This window comes from Octopus bimaculoides, chromosome 25, assembly GCF_046866305.1.
Source record: "Octopus bimaculoides isolate indiv1 chromosome 25, ASM4686630v1, whole genome shotgun sequence".
Taxonomy (NCBI): Eukaryota; Metazoa; Mollusca; class Cephalopoda; order Octopoda; family Octopodidae; genus Octopus; species Octopus bimaculoides.
This window is the reverse complement of record NC_142952.1, coordinates 12,813,567-12,831,488: the sequence shown is the minus strand read 5'-3', so window position 1 is coordinate 12,831,488 and position 17,922 is coordinate 12,813,567. Positions and strand designations below refer to the sequence as shown.

The following is a 17,922-nucleotide window of genomic DNA, read 5'->3' as shown; positions in this document are numbered from 1 at the left end:
TACACATACAGTTCAGGCAGATGTTAACGAAATTATATTAAAAATAAAACGAAGGAAAACGAACACACGTGTGTTGCCTCTCTGCAAAATGTCAGAAGTAATGGAGATTAAATACTCTTTACACCGCTTAAACTGCCAAAGGAGTAACTATAAACAGCTGAATACTTGTCAGTGATTGGTTGAAATTATCGAAATAAGACAATTTTTTTACATGAAATAACTTCGAATACAAAAATTTTTTTATGTTCTATAACACAAAATTGATAAGTATACGAAGTTTGAAAGTCTTTCGGTACCAAAAACACTACATAAAACATAAATGAAAACTGGTGCCCCCGTTTTGAACTAGATCCCTATTGCAAATTGGTTTCAAATTTTGGGACAAGGCCAGAAATTTCGGAGGACGGAGTAAGTCGATTGCATCACTCCAGTATTCAACTGGTATTTATTTTATTGACCCCGAAAGGAAGAAGGAAGAAAAGCAAAGTCGACTTCGGTGGAATTTGAATTGAGAGCATAAATATGAACGAAATTCCGCTAAGCAGTTTCCCCGGCGCAGTAACAATTCTGTCAGTTCGCCACCTTAGGCACTATTGGAAATTAACCTCTCAGAAAACGGATCCCTAAATACTGCAACACATTCAATCCGTTTCACTGTTTATTCTACCAACTTTACTGCTCTACTATAGAGGAGAATGAACTCGGATAAATAGTTGATAGTGATATTTTTTATTCGACACCGCTTTATAGCCAAACCAACAGTTACGTTAACTGCTTCGGGTGAGTGAAACACGTGTTTTTGTTTCTACTTTATATTATTACAAATTGTTTTGATTAAGGAAAGATACTGTAAAAGTAGCGCTTAAGAAATTAGTGCTAGTCTTTGCTAACAGTTCAAAAGTCAGATAAATTAATTTTTCACGAGGGAAATGGAAATATCAGCGAATAGTGTTTTTTGATGGTAACCAAACAAATCAGCTGTTCCTTACTTGTAGGCTGTGTTATAATTCTGTAGACAAAATTCGCGAAGACAAAATATCAAAATGTTATGTTTTTTGAAATAGCTATTTAATTTCATGAATATATCAAACAGGAAACGATAAGGTATATACTGTAAACATCAACAGGTATATTCACACCAGAAAAATGTCAAATATTAATGTATTGCAGTTTTTGGGAAATTTTAATACTTATTTTGGTAGAGACGGACTATATGTAATCTGAACCTCCCCCCCCATATTTATTAATTTTTTGGCACTATCATGCTATTAGCTGTCAGAAATGAAAGTGCTCACTGCTTGTGAAGTATCTGTCTGCCTGCCTGCATGCCTTGTTGCTGGCCTGTCGATTCTTTGGCTACTGACAGCTAATACCATGACTGGCCGGAGCGAGCTATATGTCTGTCTGTCTGTCTGTCTCTCTATCTATCTATCTATCTATTACTCGAAAGTTCGCGCGTCCGCGCTAGCTAGTCGTGAGTGGTCGATCCTATTATTTTTAAACTTCAAACTTCATTTGTTTTCTATTTTGATAAATTCTCTCTGTTGAAAATTATATTTTTATATTTTAAATAATTTGCAATTTCAGGAAATATGTTTTTATATTAAATTTGTGTTTTCTACTCACGACTAGCTAGCGCGGACGCGCGAACTTTCGAGTAATAGATAGATAGATAGATAGAGAGACAGACAGACAGACAGACAGACATATAGCTCGCTCTGGCCAGTCATGGTATTAGCTGTCAGTAGCCAAAGAATCGACAGACAGGCAGACAGACAGATACTTCACTAGCAGTGAGCACTTTCACTTCTGACAGCTAATAGCATGATAGTGCCAATTTTTTTACGGAATCCCACGTTTTAGGCTATGGAGATTCCGATTCTGAAAAAAAATTGTTTGAAAAATTTCAATTCCCCCCCACCACCACCACCACCACCAAGCAGGCTATTTACATGCTAGAAATAACAGCCAAATCTCACAAAACTAGTGTTAGGGTTAGGTTAGGGTCAGGGTTAGGGTTAGGGTTTGAGTTAGGGTTAGGTTTACCCTGTGGATCTATATAAAAACCGGTGGGGGAGGATCGAAATTTTGAAATTGAGATTTTTGAAAAAAAAATTTCAGAATCGGAATCTCCATAGCCTAAAACGTGGGATTCCGTAAAAAAAATAAATAAATAAGGGGGGAAAGGTTCAGATTACATATAGTCCATCTGGACCCTTATTTTTGTAAGGCTGCAATCTCGCAGAATCGTTAGTACGTCTGGTAAAATGCTTTGCCCCATTTCGTTCGTCTTTATGTTCTGAGTTCAAATACCACCGAAACCTCGGGGTCGATAAAATAAGTAGCAGCTGAGCACTGGGTGAGGTGTGGGGGTGGTGTCAATGTGAATGTAATCGACCTACTTCAGAATTGCTGGCCTTGTGCTAAAATTTGGAATCAATAATTATTGGTTTTTGTCATTGGCCTGCAGCCATGCTGGGTATAACCTTCATGTCTTTATTTTGTCAGTTATACCGCTTCCAGAACTTAGTTTGTGGCTCTTTTTCGTCACTTTCAGAAAGAGATGGTAGGTGTGCTGTGTAGAACACACCCGTGTTGGATAAACAATCAAACTTAAACTCAATTCCAACGATTCCTCAACCTTTTACGACTGCTACCCACTTTGACAAATCGGTGCTTCTTCGTTATCCCACATGACATCTTTTCAACACTTCTTTGAAATTACGAATATATAGACTATAGAGTTTGTTAGACACGTATCTGATTGAGTTGCACAATAAATTTTATGTTCTACACATGGGGATTCATACCATTATGAAAAAAAAAAAAAATTTTAATCCTTAACTCACCCATAATTCCTAAAAGCGCCACTCTATTTCGAATTTTTAAAAAATCAGAGTTTAAAATACAGACAGTCCGAAGTTTTTGCTTAAATTCCTCAATAGACCACCCTTGGGTGCATCGTCATTCCTTAAAAGCTTTGGTTGGCCCAAAGCTATATAGTAAAAGACACTTGCCCAAGGACTACACAATAGGACTGAACCCGAAACCATGTGATTGGAGAGCAAGCTTCTTACCACACAGCTACACCTGTACCTATGAATATGCATTTAAAAAAAACTTCTTGTTACCCCCCCCCCCCAACCATTAAACTTTGATTACATTTGATGAACTTTTTCAATGCTATTTAAAAGGAAACTGGAAAAAATTACTGCATGACAGCTTCATATTTTAGAATAGAAATCAGAAAAACCTTACAAAACTCCTGAAATTAATTAATAGCATTCATGAATCAAATTAACCTTTTAGCATTTATATTATTCTGTCAAATTTAATACTTATTCACACTATTTTGAATTAATCCTGTATTATCTTGTAGCTTTGAAATTTCAATGATATGATTGTATATTCTTAGAATGATATTGTATGTTGGTGTGAGAGGCCAGAAATGGCACTTAACATATTATTAAAAACATCCTTCCATAAAGTTTGTGCGATTCTGCTCTTGTTTTTAAGATTTTTTATTATAATTAATAATTTTCAATTTAAGAAAATCTTTTGTCAAATGTGTGTGGGTAAGCATGGCTGTGTAGTTAACAAGTTTATTTTGCAACTACATGGCTTTGGGTTCAGTTCTATTCTGCGATACCTTGGGCCAATCTTTTTTTACTGTGCCCTCAAGCTGCCAAAGCTTTGAGAATGAATTTGATAGATGGAAACTGAACAGAAGTGTGTTGTATATGCTTGTGTATACATTTGTTTCTGTCTCCTCTTGACATTGCATGCTCATTGAAACAAATATCACTCTCATACTCACAGTGCTCTTTGTTTTCCACCTTGCATGAAAGCATGTCTAGACTAGAGGAAATTATTACCTTACATGGAAATAGGTGAGAGGTGCCCAGAGAAACAAGGTGTCTGTAATGTAAGAACGACTGATAAAGGGTCTTCACTTGGCTGCATGTCTTTGCAGAGATCGATATTCTGAATGAAATGGGATATCCAGACTGGTGATGCAAACTGGAAGTGTGGATGCACCATAGCTATATATAACTTTAAACATATATTAATATTTGTTTTTATGTTCAGTTATAATCCTTTCTACAATAGGCACATTTTGTGGGAGGATACTAGTCAATTACATTGACTTCAGTGCTCAATTGATACTCGTTTTATTGAACCCAAAAGGATGAAAGGTAAAGTCAACCCTGGCAGAATCTGAACTCAGAATGTAAAGACAGATGAAATACTGCTAAACATTTTGCCCGGCATGTAATAAAAACAACTTTACATTAATCTGATGGGTTACTCTATAGTTTTGTAGAGTACAAATTATTCTTAAACAAGAATGTTGTTGACAGTGACTTTGAAGTTTTGGCCAGCTAAGCCATAGTCTGCCTAGCTGGCCTCTGCTATGCACCCTATAATTTCATTCTAAAATTAAACAATCACACCATCAAAATCTCAAAGCTTCGAGATAATGCATGATTAATTCAAAACAACGTGAATAAATATGCATAAGATTTGGCAGATTAATCCGAATGCTAAAGGGTTAATACAATAACTTGATTCCAGTTGTCATCTGTTTTGTTATTGTATGCATCAAATATCAGGAGATTAGGAACTCATGTTACGAGACTCTAAATGTCATCTTATAAGGTGCAGAATGTTGTTCGAGCACCATGGCTACCTCTTTTTGACTGAGAATAAAGGACTCCAACCAGTTATAATGATTAGCTGTCACCCCCATTGCAGAGAGTGTCATCATAAGTTGCCTGCCTATGTAAGTTGAGTTAAATTGAAAACTGAATAAAACTAAATTTGCTGATTTGTAACAGTCACTCATTCTCTCTCCCTCCCTCTCTCAGTCTCATTCTCTCTCTCCCTCCCTCTTTCTCTCTCTCTCTTCCCCTCTCTCATTCTTGCTCTCGTTTTCTGTTTCAGTTGTTGTTACAATGTCATGGCCAAAGGACGTACATGGAGGCAAAGAAAGAGGAAGGTCAAAGCTGACCCCAGCCTGTTTGACTCTAAATATGTCCATCTACTCAAATGGATGAGAGCAACTGACCATTTCAAGCCACCGTCCTTATCTCCTCGGGTTTTTCCCAGTAAGTAAAAAAAAAGTAATGTTATTTGGTTCAAATCTTTTCTTTCATTTGTTTCAGTCGTTAGATTGTGGCCATGCTGGAGCATCGCCTTGGAGAGTTTTAGGTGAATGAATTGACACCAATACTCTTCTTTTAAGCCTGGTACTTATTCTATCAGTGTCTTTTACAGGGACGTAAACACACCAACACCAGTTGTCAAGCAGTGGTGGGAGGACAGACACAGACACAAAGACACACACATAGATGTATGCATACATGTGTGTGTGTATGTGTGTATATATGTGTGTGTCTGTATATGTGTGTGTATATATATAGGCATGTGTGTATATGTACAGACACATACATATACATATATATATATCATCATCATCATCATCATCATCGTTTAACGTCCGCTTTCCATGCTAGCATGGGTTGGACGATTTGACTGAGGACTGGTGCAACCGGATGGCTACACCAGACTCCAATCTAATTTGGCAGAGTTTCTACAGCTGGATGCCCTTCCTAATGCCAACCACTCAGAGAGTGTAGTGGGTGCTTTTACGTGTCACCCGCACGAAAACGGCCACGCTCGAAATGGTGTCTTTTATGTGCCACCCGCACAAGAGCCAGTCCAGGGGCACTGGCAATGATCTCGCTCGAAAACCCTACAAGGCCAGTCAGGCGGTACTGGCAACGGTCACGCTCAGGATGGTACACCTTATGTGCCACCCGCACAAGAGCCAGTCCAGGGGCCCTGGCAACGATCTCACTTGGCTTGCCGGGTCTTCTCACGCACAGCACATTTCCAAAGGTCTCGGTCAGTAGTCATCGCCTCGGTGAGGCCCAATGTTCGAAGGTCTTGCCTCACCACCTCAGCCCAGGTCTTCCTGGGCCTACCTCTTCCACGGGTTCCCTCAACTGTTAGGGAGTGGCACTTTTTCACGCAGCTATCCTCATTTATTCTCACCACATGTCCAAACCAGCGCAATCGTCTCTCTTGCACACCACAACTGATGCTTCTTATGTTCAGCTTTTCTATATATATATATATACATACATACATATATATGAATATATATATATATATATATATATATATATATTTACAACAGGCTTCTTTCAGTTTCTGTCTACCAAATCCACTCACAAGGCTTTGATTGGCCTGAGGCTATAGTAGAAGATACTTGCCCAAGGTGCCATGCAGTGGGACTGAACCCAGAACCATGTGGTTGGGAAGCAAGCTATATATTTGTATATGTGTGTGTTTGTCTGCTTGTCTTGATATTGCATCATTGTTGAAAATGATTGTCACTGTTGTGATGCAAGCAGTGTCATTTATTTCCAATGTGCTATGAGAACATGTCTGGCCATGGGGAAATATTACTTTTTTTTGGAAACTGGTCAGGGTTGGAAACAGGAAGGTCATCTGGCCATAGAAAACCTGCTTCAACATGCTCCATCTCATCATCATCATCCAGTGTTTTAAATCTTGGTGGCCAGATCTACCTCAATGCCATAGCAACTACCTTCACACTATCTCGCCATCTTGCCCTGTTTCGGGCGCCCTCCCTTCTCAAGCCAACCCTTCCAATCCCCTCCTCCACCTGTCCCCCGCCAGGTTTTCCTCAGTCTACTTCACTTTCTCCGTCCATTTACGTCAAACTCAAGCACCCTCCTCAGAGCATGCTCCTCACTCCTCCTAAATGCATACCCATACCACTGCACTCCATTCGCCCTTGCCAGCCATTCCACCAATTCCTCCAACCCCAGCATCCCCATCAAGTCCTCAGTCCTCCTCTTATCAAACAGTTTCACTCCACATATTTCTCTCACCATTTGCTCTCTCAGTCCTTCTCAAAATTGCCATCTCTCTCTCTCCGTCAGACACCATGTCTCACTCCCATACAGCACTGCAGCTCTCATGCATCTCCTATAGACCCTTCCTTTCATCTTTCATGATAACCTTTTCCCACATAACAATGCTCCACATTCCCTGAACTTCACCAAGCCCAGTCTTCATCTGGTTTGTGCAAATATGGAAAAGTTGTGGTTGTGTGGTAAGAAGTATGCTTCCCAACCACATGGTTCTGAGTTCAGTCCCATTGCATGGCACGTAGGCAAGTGTCTTCCATTATAACCTCAGGCTGACCAAAGCCTTGTGAGTGGATTTAGTAGAAGGAAACTGAAAGAAGCCCATTGTTTCATTGACATCATCATCAACATTTAACATCTGCTTTCCATAGTTTGGATGGCCTGACAGGAACATACAAGGTCAGAGGCTGCACCAGCTTCCATATATGTGTGTGTGTGTGTGAGTGTGTTTTCCTCACCACCACCACCACTTGACAACTGATGTTGGTGTGTTTATGTCCCCATAACTCAGCAGTTCAGCAAAAGAGACCAATAGAATAAATACCAGGCTTCATAGAAATATAAGTAGTGGGGGGGGGGGTCGATTCATTTGACTAAAAATTCTTCAAGGCAGTGCCCCAGCATGGCAGCAGACTAATGACTGAAACAGGTAAAAGATAAAAGATTAAAATGATAACAATTATGAGTTTTTGTTTTTTCTTTTCCAGACACTGGTCGTGGTTTAATGACAGTAAAGCCTTTACAACCAGGGGATGTTCTGATATCTGTACCGGCAGGATTGATCATCACTACGACTGTTGTCCTTAACAGTGATGTTTCATCCTTAATCAAAAGGTATTACTCTTTTACTGGTTTTATTCCTTGGACTGCAGCCATTCTGAGGGCCAAATTTGTGGTGTTTTAATCAGTTATCATCATCATCTGTTAATGTCTGTTCTCCATGCTGGCATGGGTTGGATGGTTTGGCAGGAGTTGGCCAGCTGGTGAGCTATCCAGGCTCCATTTTTTTCTATTTTGGCATGGTTTCTATGGCTGGATGCCCTTCCTAATGCCAACCACTTTACAAACTGTGCTGGGTGCCTTTTTATGTGGCACTGGCATGGGCACATTTCCATAATACCAGCACAGGTGTATATATGTGACTCCAACACGGATGCTTTTATGTGGCACAAGTAGTTTATGTGGCACCAGCGCCCACGAGCCTCAAGACTTGGATCTCTTGGCTGAGAGAGGGATGTAGAGGACTTACCTGGATGCATGGACAGCCAAGATTTTACTTAGCTTGACATGTCTTCTCAAACACAGCAAATCATCAGGAGTCTTGGTCCCTTGTCATCTCCTCTGTGGGGCCCAACGTCTGAAGACCCTTTCTCACCACTTCATCATATGTCTTCCTGGGTAAGAGGCTTGCACATCACCATCATCTCTATTTCGCTGTCTCTTACCCTTTCTCTCTCTTGCACTCTCACACTCACTCTCATTCTTGACCTCTCTCTCTCTCTCTCTCACACACTCTCTCCCTTCCACATGTTCCCTCCACAATTAGAGATTGGCATTTCATTGTCGAATTACGTATTTCAATCTGGTATTTATTTTATTTGGTGCTGCTTTAGTGTGTAGTCTGCTGCAGCATCCATAGTGTATGTTGTGAAATAACATGATGTGGATTAGGAATAGGGTTTAGGGTTAGGATAAGGGTTAGTCTGCACGCTCAAGTGTAAATGGCCAGGTAGAGTGTACACTACAACGGCACTATTTATCAACCTTAAGCAAATGTGCACTTCAAGGTTATTTAGTACTCTTCACACTTACATATTTCCATTCCTCCTGGCCTTTGTTCATTCCTCCTTCTGTTCCTTTCCTTGGTCTTCACTCCTTACATTTTTTGGTGCCACAAAAGAAATGCATCCAGTACATTCTATAAAGTGGTTGGTAATAGGGAAGACAACCAGCTCTAGGAACCAAGTCAAATGACACGTACGAATAGCAGTCTTTAGGAGCAGTAGCTTACAGTTGGAAATAAATGGCTTGGGCCGTGATGACACATCCAACCCATACCAGCATTGAAGTGCAAAATTGATGAAGAATCATAAAGTTATGTTTGAAAAAAGGGACGCAACTCTTATGAGGCAGTTTAACATTTGTAGACGTGAACACATATACATACTGACACGCACGTATATACATATATTTATATGACCATTTTCTGTACGTTTTTGTCTACTGAATTTCACTCACAAAGCTTTGAAAAACCCTTGGTAACTGTAGGAGACACTTGGAATCATCAGCTGTAAAGTGAACTTCTTAAACATACAGCTATGTCTGAACCTTTGGACATAGAGAAAAATAATGGGTTGAATCTGATCTGTTTAGAGTTATTAGTGGCCGAGCTGTGTGGATGTTAACAATAAGAGATTATATCACATGTTGAGAATATGGAAACCTGAATTCATATTCAACTGCTGTTGCTTTTTTTTTTCTACCTGGATATTTGATTATTTGATCAATTGCACTCATTGTCATTGAAGTTTTTAAATGAAGAGCTGGACCAGAAAACTGGTTGTGATAATGTGGTGCATGAAATGAAGCACCAGAAGCTCTGATGATTAAGCCAGACACTCAGAATAGATCATTATGGGATACCAAAGGTAGCCTTAAGATAGACACTACCTGGAAAATGAAAACCTGGGTACCCAGAGAACATTTGGTGTAGAACAGTTAAAGGTGAGCTGAAAGAAGTGGATCTTTGTTGGGACATCATCATCATTGTTTAACGTCCGCTTTCCATGCTAGCATGGGTTGGACGATTTGACTGAGGACTGGTGAAACCGGATGGCAACACCAGGCTCCAATCTAAATTTGGCAGAGTTTCTACAGCTGGATGCCCTTCCTAACGCCAAGGAATGGGAAAATTTTAAAGACTAAAGGCAGTGAGCTGATAGAATCATTAGCATGCTGGGCAAAATGCTTAGTGGCATTTTGTCCATCTTTATGTTCTGAGTTCAAACTCCACCAAAGTTGACTTTCAGGGCTGATAAAATAAGTATCAGTTAAGCACTGGGGTTGATGTAATTTCCATATTCCCTCCACACTTGAAACAAGTAAAAGATACTAAAAGATACTTGTTTAAATTGTTGAAAGCTTTGAGAACAAGAAGAGAATTAAATGAAATAGATTTATAATAATTATGTCTGTCCTTTTCTTTCTATCTCTCTTTTGATAAATGGAACCTTGTCTTATGATTTCAGATGCAACCCACCAATCACTGCTCAGGCTGCCCTCTCTGTATTCCTATTGGCTGAGAGAGCAAAAAGCAGTGATTCAGTTTGGAGCAGTTATATTTCAATGTTACCATTGGAATTTGACACAATCACTAACTGGGAAACTGAGGCAGTAGATGCCTTACCACCATATACATCACGCCTGGCACAGAAGAGTTTGAAGACTTTTTATGATGCTTATGAAGCAATCTCTCAGTGCTGCTGTGTACTTGGTTATCCTTACCTTACCAGTGTTTTGACTTGCAAGAAAAATTTCCGCTGGGCATGGAATGTTGTCAACACTCGATGTGTTTACTTTGAGGTTCCGACTTCTCCTTACATTGAAGAATCTGGAAAGAATTGTGCTTTGATTCCATATCTAGACCTGTTGAACCATTCACCTGATGCAAAGGTCAGTTGAAAATATTGTAATGTATTTCGCCTATTAGAACTTTTAGCTTGGCAGCTGCTGGTCAGTTTATTGCAACATCTTATAATCTTTTAGATTATTCACATCATGAAAACTGTTTTAATATATTTTTGCTATCCTGTTCTCTCTTATTTTTTTTTATTATTGCCCACAAGGAGCTAAACAAAGAGGGGACAAACAAGGACAGACATAGGAATTAAGTCGATTACATCGACCCCAGTGCGTAACTGATACTTAATTTATTGACCCCGAAAGGATGAAAGGCAAAGCGGACCTCGGCGGAATTTGAACTCAGAACATAAAGACAGATGAAATAACACTAATCATTTCGCCCTGCGTGTTAATGTTTCTGCCAGCTCACCGCCTATTTTTGCTATCCTGTTGTCTCTTGCTCCTCTATATACCCAGGTCCCACCACTCACTGCATTCTCTCTCTCTCTTTGCATTCATTTGAACTAACAGCTCCCTATTCATGCACCCTTGACAATACTCTACCATCCTATTTATTTATATATAATGTTGTTGTCACTGTCTAATTTTTCCTGTCTTGGTTTGTGTTTGCTACCTTGGAATCCTCTGTTTAGTGGGTTAATCCACTACTCAGGAAGAGCTATTCTAAGAGTGCGTTCTGCCTCATCTTCGAAACGCCTAGTTTAGAATAGAGGCAGCTGATGAAGGAATAATTCCATAAGTGGCTCGTCTGCTTTCCTACGTGTTCATTCTGTTGTCTGTAAACAAAGTCCATTTTTGTGCTTTATGTTCCCATTCATTTTTCTGACGTCCTGTACCCGGATATGCATCTATATATACATGTAGATGTAGGTATGTACATATATGTATGTATACATCCATATGCTCATATATCATTTGTATTATATATATATATATATATCCAAAACAATTACAAAGAATATGGAGACTACTACATCTTCAAATTTTTTCTTTTAATTTAACAGTTAATTATACAGCATAATTAGTTAAAATGACTGACACATGTTTCTGCTGCATAGTGTCTGTGCACTTGTGTATGCAACCCACAATATTCTATGCAGCAGAAACACGTGTTGGTCATTTTAGCTAACTAATTATGCTGTATATTATTGACTGTTAAATTAAAAGGAGAAATTTGAAGATGTACCAGTCTCTGTATTCTTTGTAATTTTTGGGACTTATACTCTAGTGAAGCAAACCCAAATTTACCCAGCAGAAGAATTAAAGTGGGATTGCTTACTATAAGCAATCCTTGATGCTTCTTACTACTCGACGTGATTGGCCAGAACCTTGAATATACCTGAGAGCTCTTATTCTTACAGTATCTGCCTGGATAATTTATCCCTATATATTTAATGTGTGTGTGTGTGTATATATATATATATATAGAGAGAGAGAGAGAGAGAGAGGAGATGCACTTGCATAGCAAGTGACCTGATCTGAGATCGTGTGCTGGAACGAAAACAATTGCAGCGTGGAAGATGTTTATAAGCCATTTAAAATAACACACAAAATCCGTTAGATTCACTTCAACATTTAAATTTAATTTGTCAAAATATTTTCGTCGCTTTGAGACCGCGACCTGTTCACTGACAAAATTCTGTGCTGCATCACAGAATTTTGTCAGTGAACAGGTCGCGGTCTCAAAGCGACGAAAATATTTTGACAAATTAAATTTAAATGTTGAAGTGAATCTAACGGATTTTGTGTGTTATTTTAAATGGCTTATAAACACCTTCCACGCTGCAATTGTTTATATATATATATATATATATTTATATACACAAACATACATATAAAACAGATTTCTTCTACATCACTCTCGAGGAAATAGTCCCACTGAGGCACTGCTAGAAGACATCTGCCCAGAACACAGGGTGTCCATAAATTATCTTTACAATTTGAAAAATTCAGAAAAAAATTAAAAATAAGCATAATTTAACAGAGATTTATTGGAAAAACAGCCATGCCTGCTGACTAGTTAAGGACTGAATTTTTGTTTTTTCGTTTTTTGTCTTGCAAATGCAGATTCACCAAACTGAATTTTTTCACCTGTCATTTTTTCTCAGGTTATTACTCAGTTCAACAAAGTCACAAATTGTTTTGAGATTCTTACCTTGGACAGCTACAGAAAATATGACCAAGTTTTCATCAAGTATGGCCCACACAATAATTCAGAGCTGCTTGTGGAATATGGTTTCATCATTCCTGATAATCCCCATAATTTTTATGAATTTTCTTTCGGTTAGTATTATATTCTTTAATTCTTTCAGTAGTTTCAGTCACCGGACTGTCATCATACAGAGGCAGCACTTTTCGGGGTCTTAGCCTATCATAGCTATTAACCCCAGTACTTATTCCTGTCTGGTACTTGTTTTATTTATTTCTTTATTTGATATCCTAAAACCAAGGTGTCATGTAAAAAGCATTGGTGTGGGTGCTGGTGCCCCATAAAAGGCACTGGTACCATGTAAAATGTACCCAGTATACTCTGTGGAGTGGCTGGCATTAGGAAGGGCATCCAGCTGTAGAAAGCAAGCCAAAGCAGAGACTATGGAACCTGGTGTGACCCCTGGCCTTGCCAGTTCCTGTCAAACCATCTAACTCATGCTAGCATTGGAAATGGACGTTAAATAATGATGATGATTTGCCAAACCACAAAGTTACAAGACATAAAAGGTCACTTAATAAACACAACACTGGTTAACAAGGTATACATAAACACAGAATCACACACACACACATGCAAGCTTCTGTTCAGTTTCCATTTACTAAATTATACTCATATATTGGTGTGGGCGCTGGTGCCACATAAAAAGCACTGGTGCTGGTACCATGTAAAAAGCACCCAGTACACTCTGTAAAGTGGTTAGCATTAGGAAGGGCATCCAACTGTAGAAACAGACTATTGAACCTGGTGCAGCTCCTGGTCTTGTCAGTTCTGGTCAAGCCATCCAACCCATGCCAGCATGGAAAACGGATGTTAAATGATGATGGTGATGATGATGATTTGCCAAACCACAAAGTCTTCCAAAACGGTGACCGGGACCCTTGTCACAGCCTCCTTCATCTTCAAAACAACTGCCCCTGGGGTTCTCCTTCAGCTTGGGGAACAACCAAAAGTCACAGGGAGCAAGGTCTGGACTGCAGAGAGACTAAGGGACAGTTTTGATGCCCATGTCTGTTAAGTAGTTGGTTACCAGGATACTCGTTACTGAGCACCCTGGGAACAAACTTTGCACTAATTTTGCTCATGTTCAGATCTTCATGAATAATTCTGTGTACAGTTGCCATGCCAAATCCAAACTGTTTGCTTATTGCCTTTATAGACACACAATGGTCTTTCTCCAGAAAATTGTAAATTTTTGTCAACCAGCTTTCATGTTCTGATGTCCCTCTCCCTCCCACGTCTCTCGTTGACCCTCACCTTCTCTCTGACATCCTTGAAATTCTTGTGCCCGTGAAAAAGTCCATCCATAATCTCTCTGGAGCATTCCATAAGTTTCTGTGGTGTTTTTTTTTCCCAGTTTAACTCCAAACTTTATTGCACAGAGTGCATCTAAATTGTCTTCATGTCTCAACCACATTTTGCAAGGTAGTCAGCTGTAAAAGCAATGTTTAGTAGGGTGTGTTCAAAGTGCTGTTACAGCTGTCTCCTTCAATCAGGAATAACAAAGGTTGCCAGATTGGAATTATTAGATGTATAGTAATGATGTACTAAAGTTACAACAATCTAGGGTAATTATAACTGCTTCTCCTAAAACAGTCTCAAAACTTCTGGAAGGCACCTTGTATTTTCAACTGTTTTGCACTAACATTTAACAATTCCTTCTTTCTAGACACCATCAGAGACTTTTCAACCTGCCTCAGTATTGCTTGCCTCCGGCAAAAGGAAGAAATACTTGAGAAATATAACCTGAAAAAGTAAGTTGTCCTAATTATTTCTGTATAAGGGGTTGATCACTCTCTCCTCCCTCCTTAGTCTCTGTTGGTTGTCCTAGCACCAGCTTCTGCTCCTTGGACATCTTAGCAGAGTTTACTTTATGGTAATCATTCTGAACAGATAACATTAGTTTGCTCCTTGCAGATGTTGTTGGCTGTTTAGCCATTGTTCAAATATGATCAAGCTTGCCTATGATCAGCGGCGTTTCAACTGGAACCATCCTGAAGTGTATCTTGCCCTTTAGCAGTCAAACTACTCTGTCAAATGTCCTGCTAATTTCATTATGTTTTGAATTAATCATGCATTATCTTGTAGCTGAGAGATTTCAATGAGGTTTTTGTTTACTTTTAGAACGACATTGTAGAGTAATAGTGAGAGGTTGGATTTGGCCAGTTTGAACATGTTTGGTTGATGAAGCTGGGGGCTTCCCAGATTAGTGGTCTCAGAGACATTATCAGGTGTAGAACCGACCATGTCCACCAGTGCTCTCCATTCCTGGTGGCCCTGTGCCAGCCCCTCTGCATTCTCCAAGGTGCTGTCAAGCCTGTGGAGATCTTCCCCAACCATGTCCAGCCAGGGCTTTACTTTCATTTAGCGCAGCAGCTGTGGGCTAAAAGAGGCCCTTGTGGTAAGCCCCACACCATTTTAAACATAAAACAGGTAAAATATTTTGGCTGGATATGGCTGGTTTAAATGCTAAAGGGTTAAGAGTACATCATCCAATGTGTCCTTTTTTATTTTGAACACAGTAAAAGATGAGCCCTGATTGAAAGAACCCTATAGTCAAAGATATTCCATCTGTAACCATTTTATGTTTTTATATATTGGGAACTAGACTAAATAGTTTAGTGTGTCTTTTCTTCCTCATAAGACAGTTGTGAGCTCTGATTAGACACTATCGAGACTTTTGGTACTTTATTATCAAAGGCGTTCTACCCATGACCATCCTGTCATTTTGTATCTTTCTTTTTTTAAAGTTGGATAGCTGTGGTTTGAAAGGGATTTGGCTGCTTTTTCTAGTATGTATAACGACCACATGAAGGCTCCCTTGCTCACATTCAGGCTCATCATCAATTTTGTTAACCTCACCAGTCTAAGAAAGAATGATTTGCAAAGGTCATGGACCTTTCCTCTGTTCCCCACCCCTGTCTAACTTAAAAGGACTTGTTAAGTAATTTCCTAAATTATTGCCCTTTTTTGTTTTTCTTCTTCCAGGCAATTACACTATCTTGGAGATACGGGAATTTCCTGGAACCTACAGTCTGTCTTACACATTCTTAATATGTCTTGGCAAGAACTGTAAGTCTGTATAAATGCATAAAAGTTGTACTAATTTTAATGTGATTTTCTAATTCTGAGTTACAAGACTGAAATATTTGACTCAGTTTTACTTCCACCTCTCTTAAGTTTTCAAGTGAAAACAAACCGAAATTTCTTTTCTCTTATCTATTACTGAATCCATGCTAGAGCACCTGGGATTGACTTTGCCTTTCACCCTTTCGGGGATTGATAAATTAAGTACCAGTTACGCACTGGGGTCGATGTAATCAACTAGTCCCCTCCCACAAAATTTCAGGCCTTGTGCCTATAGTAGAAATTATTATTATTATTATTATTATTAAGGTGGTGAGCTGGCAGAATTGTTAGCATGGTGGGCGAAATACTTAGCAGTATTTTGTCTGCTGCTACGTTCAGAGTTCAAACCATGTGGTTGGTAAGCAAGCTGCTTACCACACAGCCACTCCTGCGCTATGTGTGTATTCATCCTTATTTTATTTTTTTTATCCAATTTTAGAAAAATTGATGAACGTCTTTTACAATTCAAGAGCATATTAAGCTTATTGGTGTGTGACTTTTGGCCCACCCTGTGTATATATGTGTGTGTGTGTGTATAGATATAAACAAACTAACATTTGTTTTTATTAGAAGCATCGAAATGTGTATTGTACGATACAAACAAGAAGATATATTTTCAGACACAGAATTGCCTTTAGAATAGCAGAAATACTGGGTAAATTACCCTTACAAGGCGGAAAAATTTGTCAACAAGCAGCTATAGCTTCTAGTTTGATAAGCGTTAATGCATGAATATCTCAGACCTTGAGTCACTCTGTTACTTCTGCTAAATATTAATAAATATATATATATATTTATTAATATTAGGCGCAGGCATGGCTGTGTGGTAAGAAGCTTGTTTTGCAACCACATGGTTCCGGGTTCAGTCCCACTGCATGGCACCTTGAGCATGTGTCTTTTACTACATCCTTGGGCCGACCAAAGCCTTGTGAGTGGATTTGGTAGACGGAAACTGAAAGAAGCCTGTTGTATATATATGTGTGTGTGTGTGTGTGTGTGTTTGTTTGTCCCTCCACCATCGCTTGACAACCAATGTTGGTGTGTTTACGTCCCTGTAACGTAGCAGTTCGGCAAAAGAGACTGATAAAATAAGTACTCGGCTTATGAAGAATAAGTCCTGGAGTCGATTTGTTCAACTGAAGGTGGTGTTCCAGCATGGCCGCAGTCAAATGACTGAAACAAATAAAATATAAAAGAATAGACAATATATGAAAAGGAATATAATTTCTTGAATTATTATTATTATTATTTACTTATTTGAAGGATTTGCGTGCTTTTTTCCCCCTACACAAGTTGACTGAACTAAGATCATATTCACTTATTACTGTAGTCATTTCTTCATTTTCCACATCCATTTTTCCATGCTGGTATGGATTGGACAAACCTTTTTTTTGCAACCAGATGCTAACCCTTTTATGCACTCCTTGTGACATGAAGTGATATTTTCTAAACTATTTATTCTCACATTTTCAGGAATTGTTGGGAGTCCTGTTTGTCTAAGAAAGAATGGCCACCTGAGGTTTTGGAGTTTACCATAAATCTCGTCAAGTTTATTATGGACAAACATTCATCAGAACTGCAACTGTTGGAACCAAGGACACAGGTCAGTGGATCACATTTTGAATTGCATTAGTGAATCCACAGTTTAGTTTATTCTTGGTTCTACTTTTATTGTTATTTTAATTACACTGGACAACAAAATTTATATTTTCTTTTGTCTTTGGTCAGTAAGTGTTATTTCCTATTTGCTTCTATCTAGAAATCAAAGGAAATGACTACTATTCCCTTCAAATTTTGCTTTTGGGACCTGGACATCAATGTCTTGAAACTGACCTGTTTTCCATTACATTTCAAACATATTCAGCACTGAGTTACTGAAGCAGAAATATCGTTATAGCAAATATTGTCAATTGCTTGACCTTAACCACTTGAGCATGTCCTTGAGTGGCTGACAATATGTGCATCTCTGACCATTAGCAG

At 38.9% G+C, this 17,922-nt stretch overlaps 1 protein-coding gene across 1 annotated transcript in view; it reads left to right on the top strand.

Moving 5' to 3' along the window:
• Window positions 1-360: 360 nt before the first annotated feature.
• The window catches only part of LOC106871666 (SET domain-containing protein 4), an 18,823-nt gene continuing 1,261 nt past the window's right edge, over window positions 361-17,922 (top strand). Inside the window, exons 1-8 of the mRNA XM_014918250.3 lie at window positions 361-780; window positions 4,945-5,108; window positions 7,670-7,796; window positions 10,211-10,634; window positions 12,713-12,887; window positions 14,483-14,567; window positions 15,802-15,885; window positions 17,416-17,545. Coding sequence (XP_014773736.3) covers window positions 4,961-5,108; window positions 7,670-7,796; window positions 10,211-10,634; window positions 12,713-12,887; window positions 14,483-14,567; window positions 15,802-15,885; window positions 17,416-17,545 — 1,173 coding nt within the window. The 5' untranslated portion in view covers window positions 361-780; window positions 4,945-4,960. The remainder of the gene's footprint in view (window positions 781-4,944; window positions 5,109-7,669; window positions 7,797-10,210; window positions 10,635-12,712; window positions 12,888-14,482; window positions 14,568-15,801; window positions 15,886-17,415; window positions 17,546-17,922) is intronic.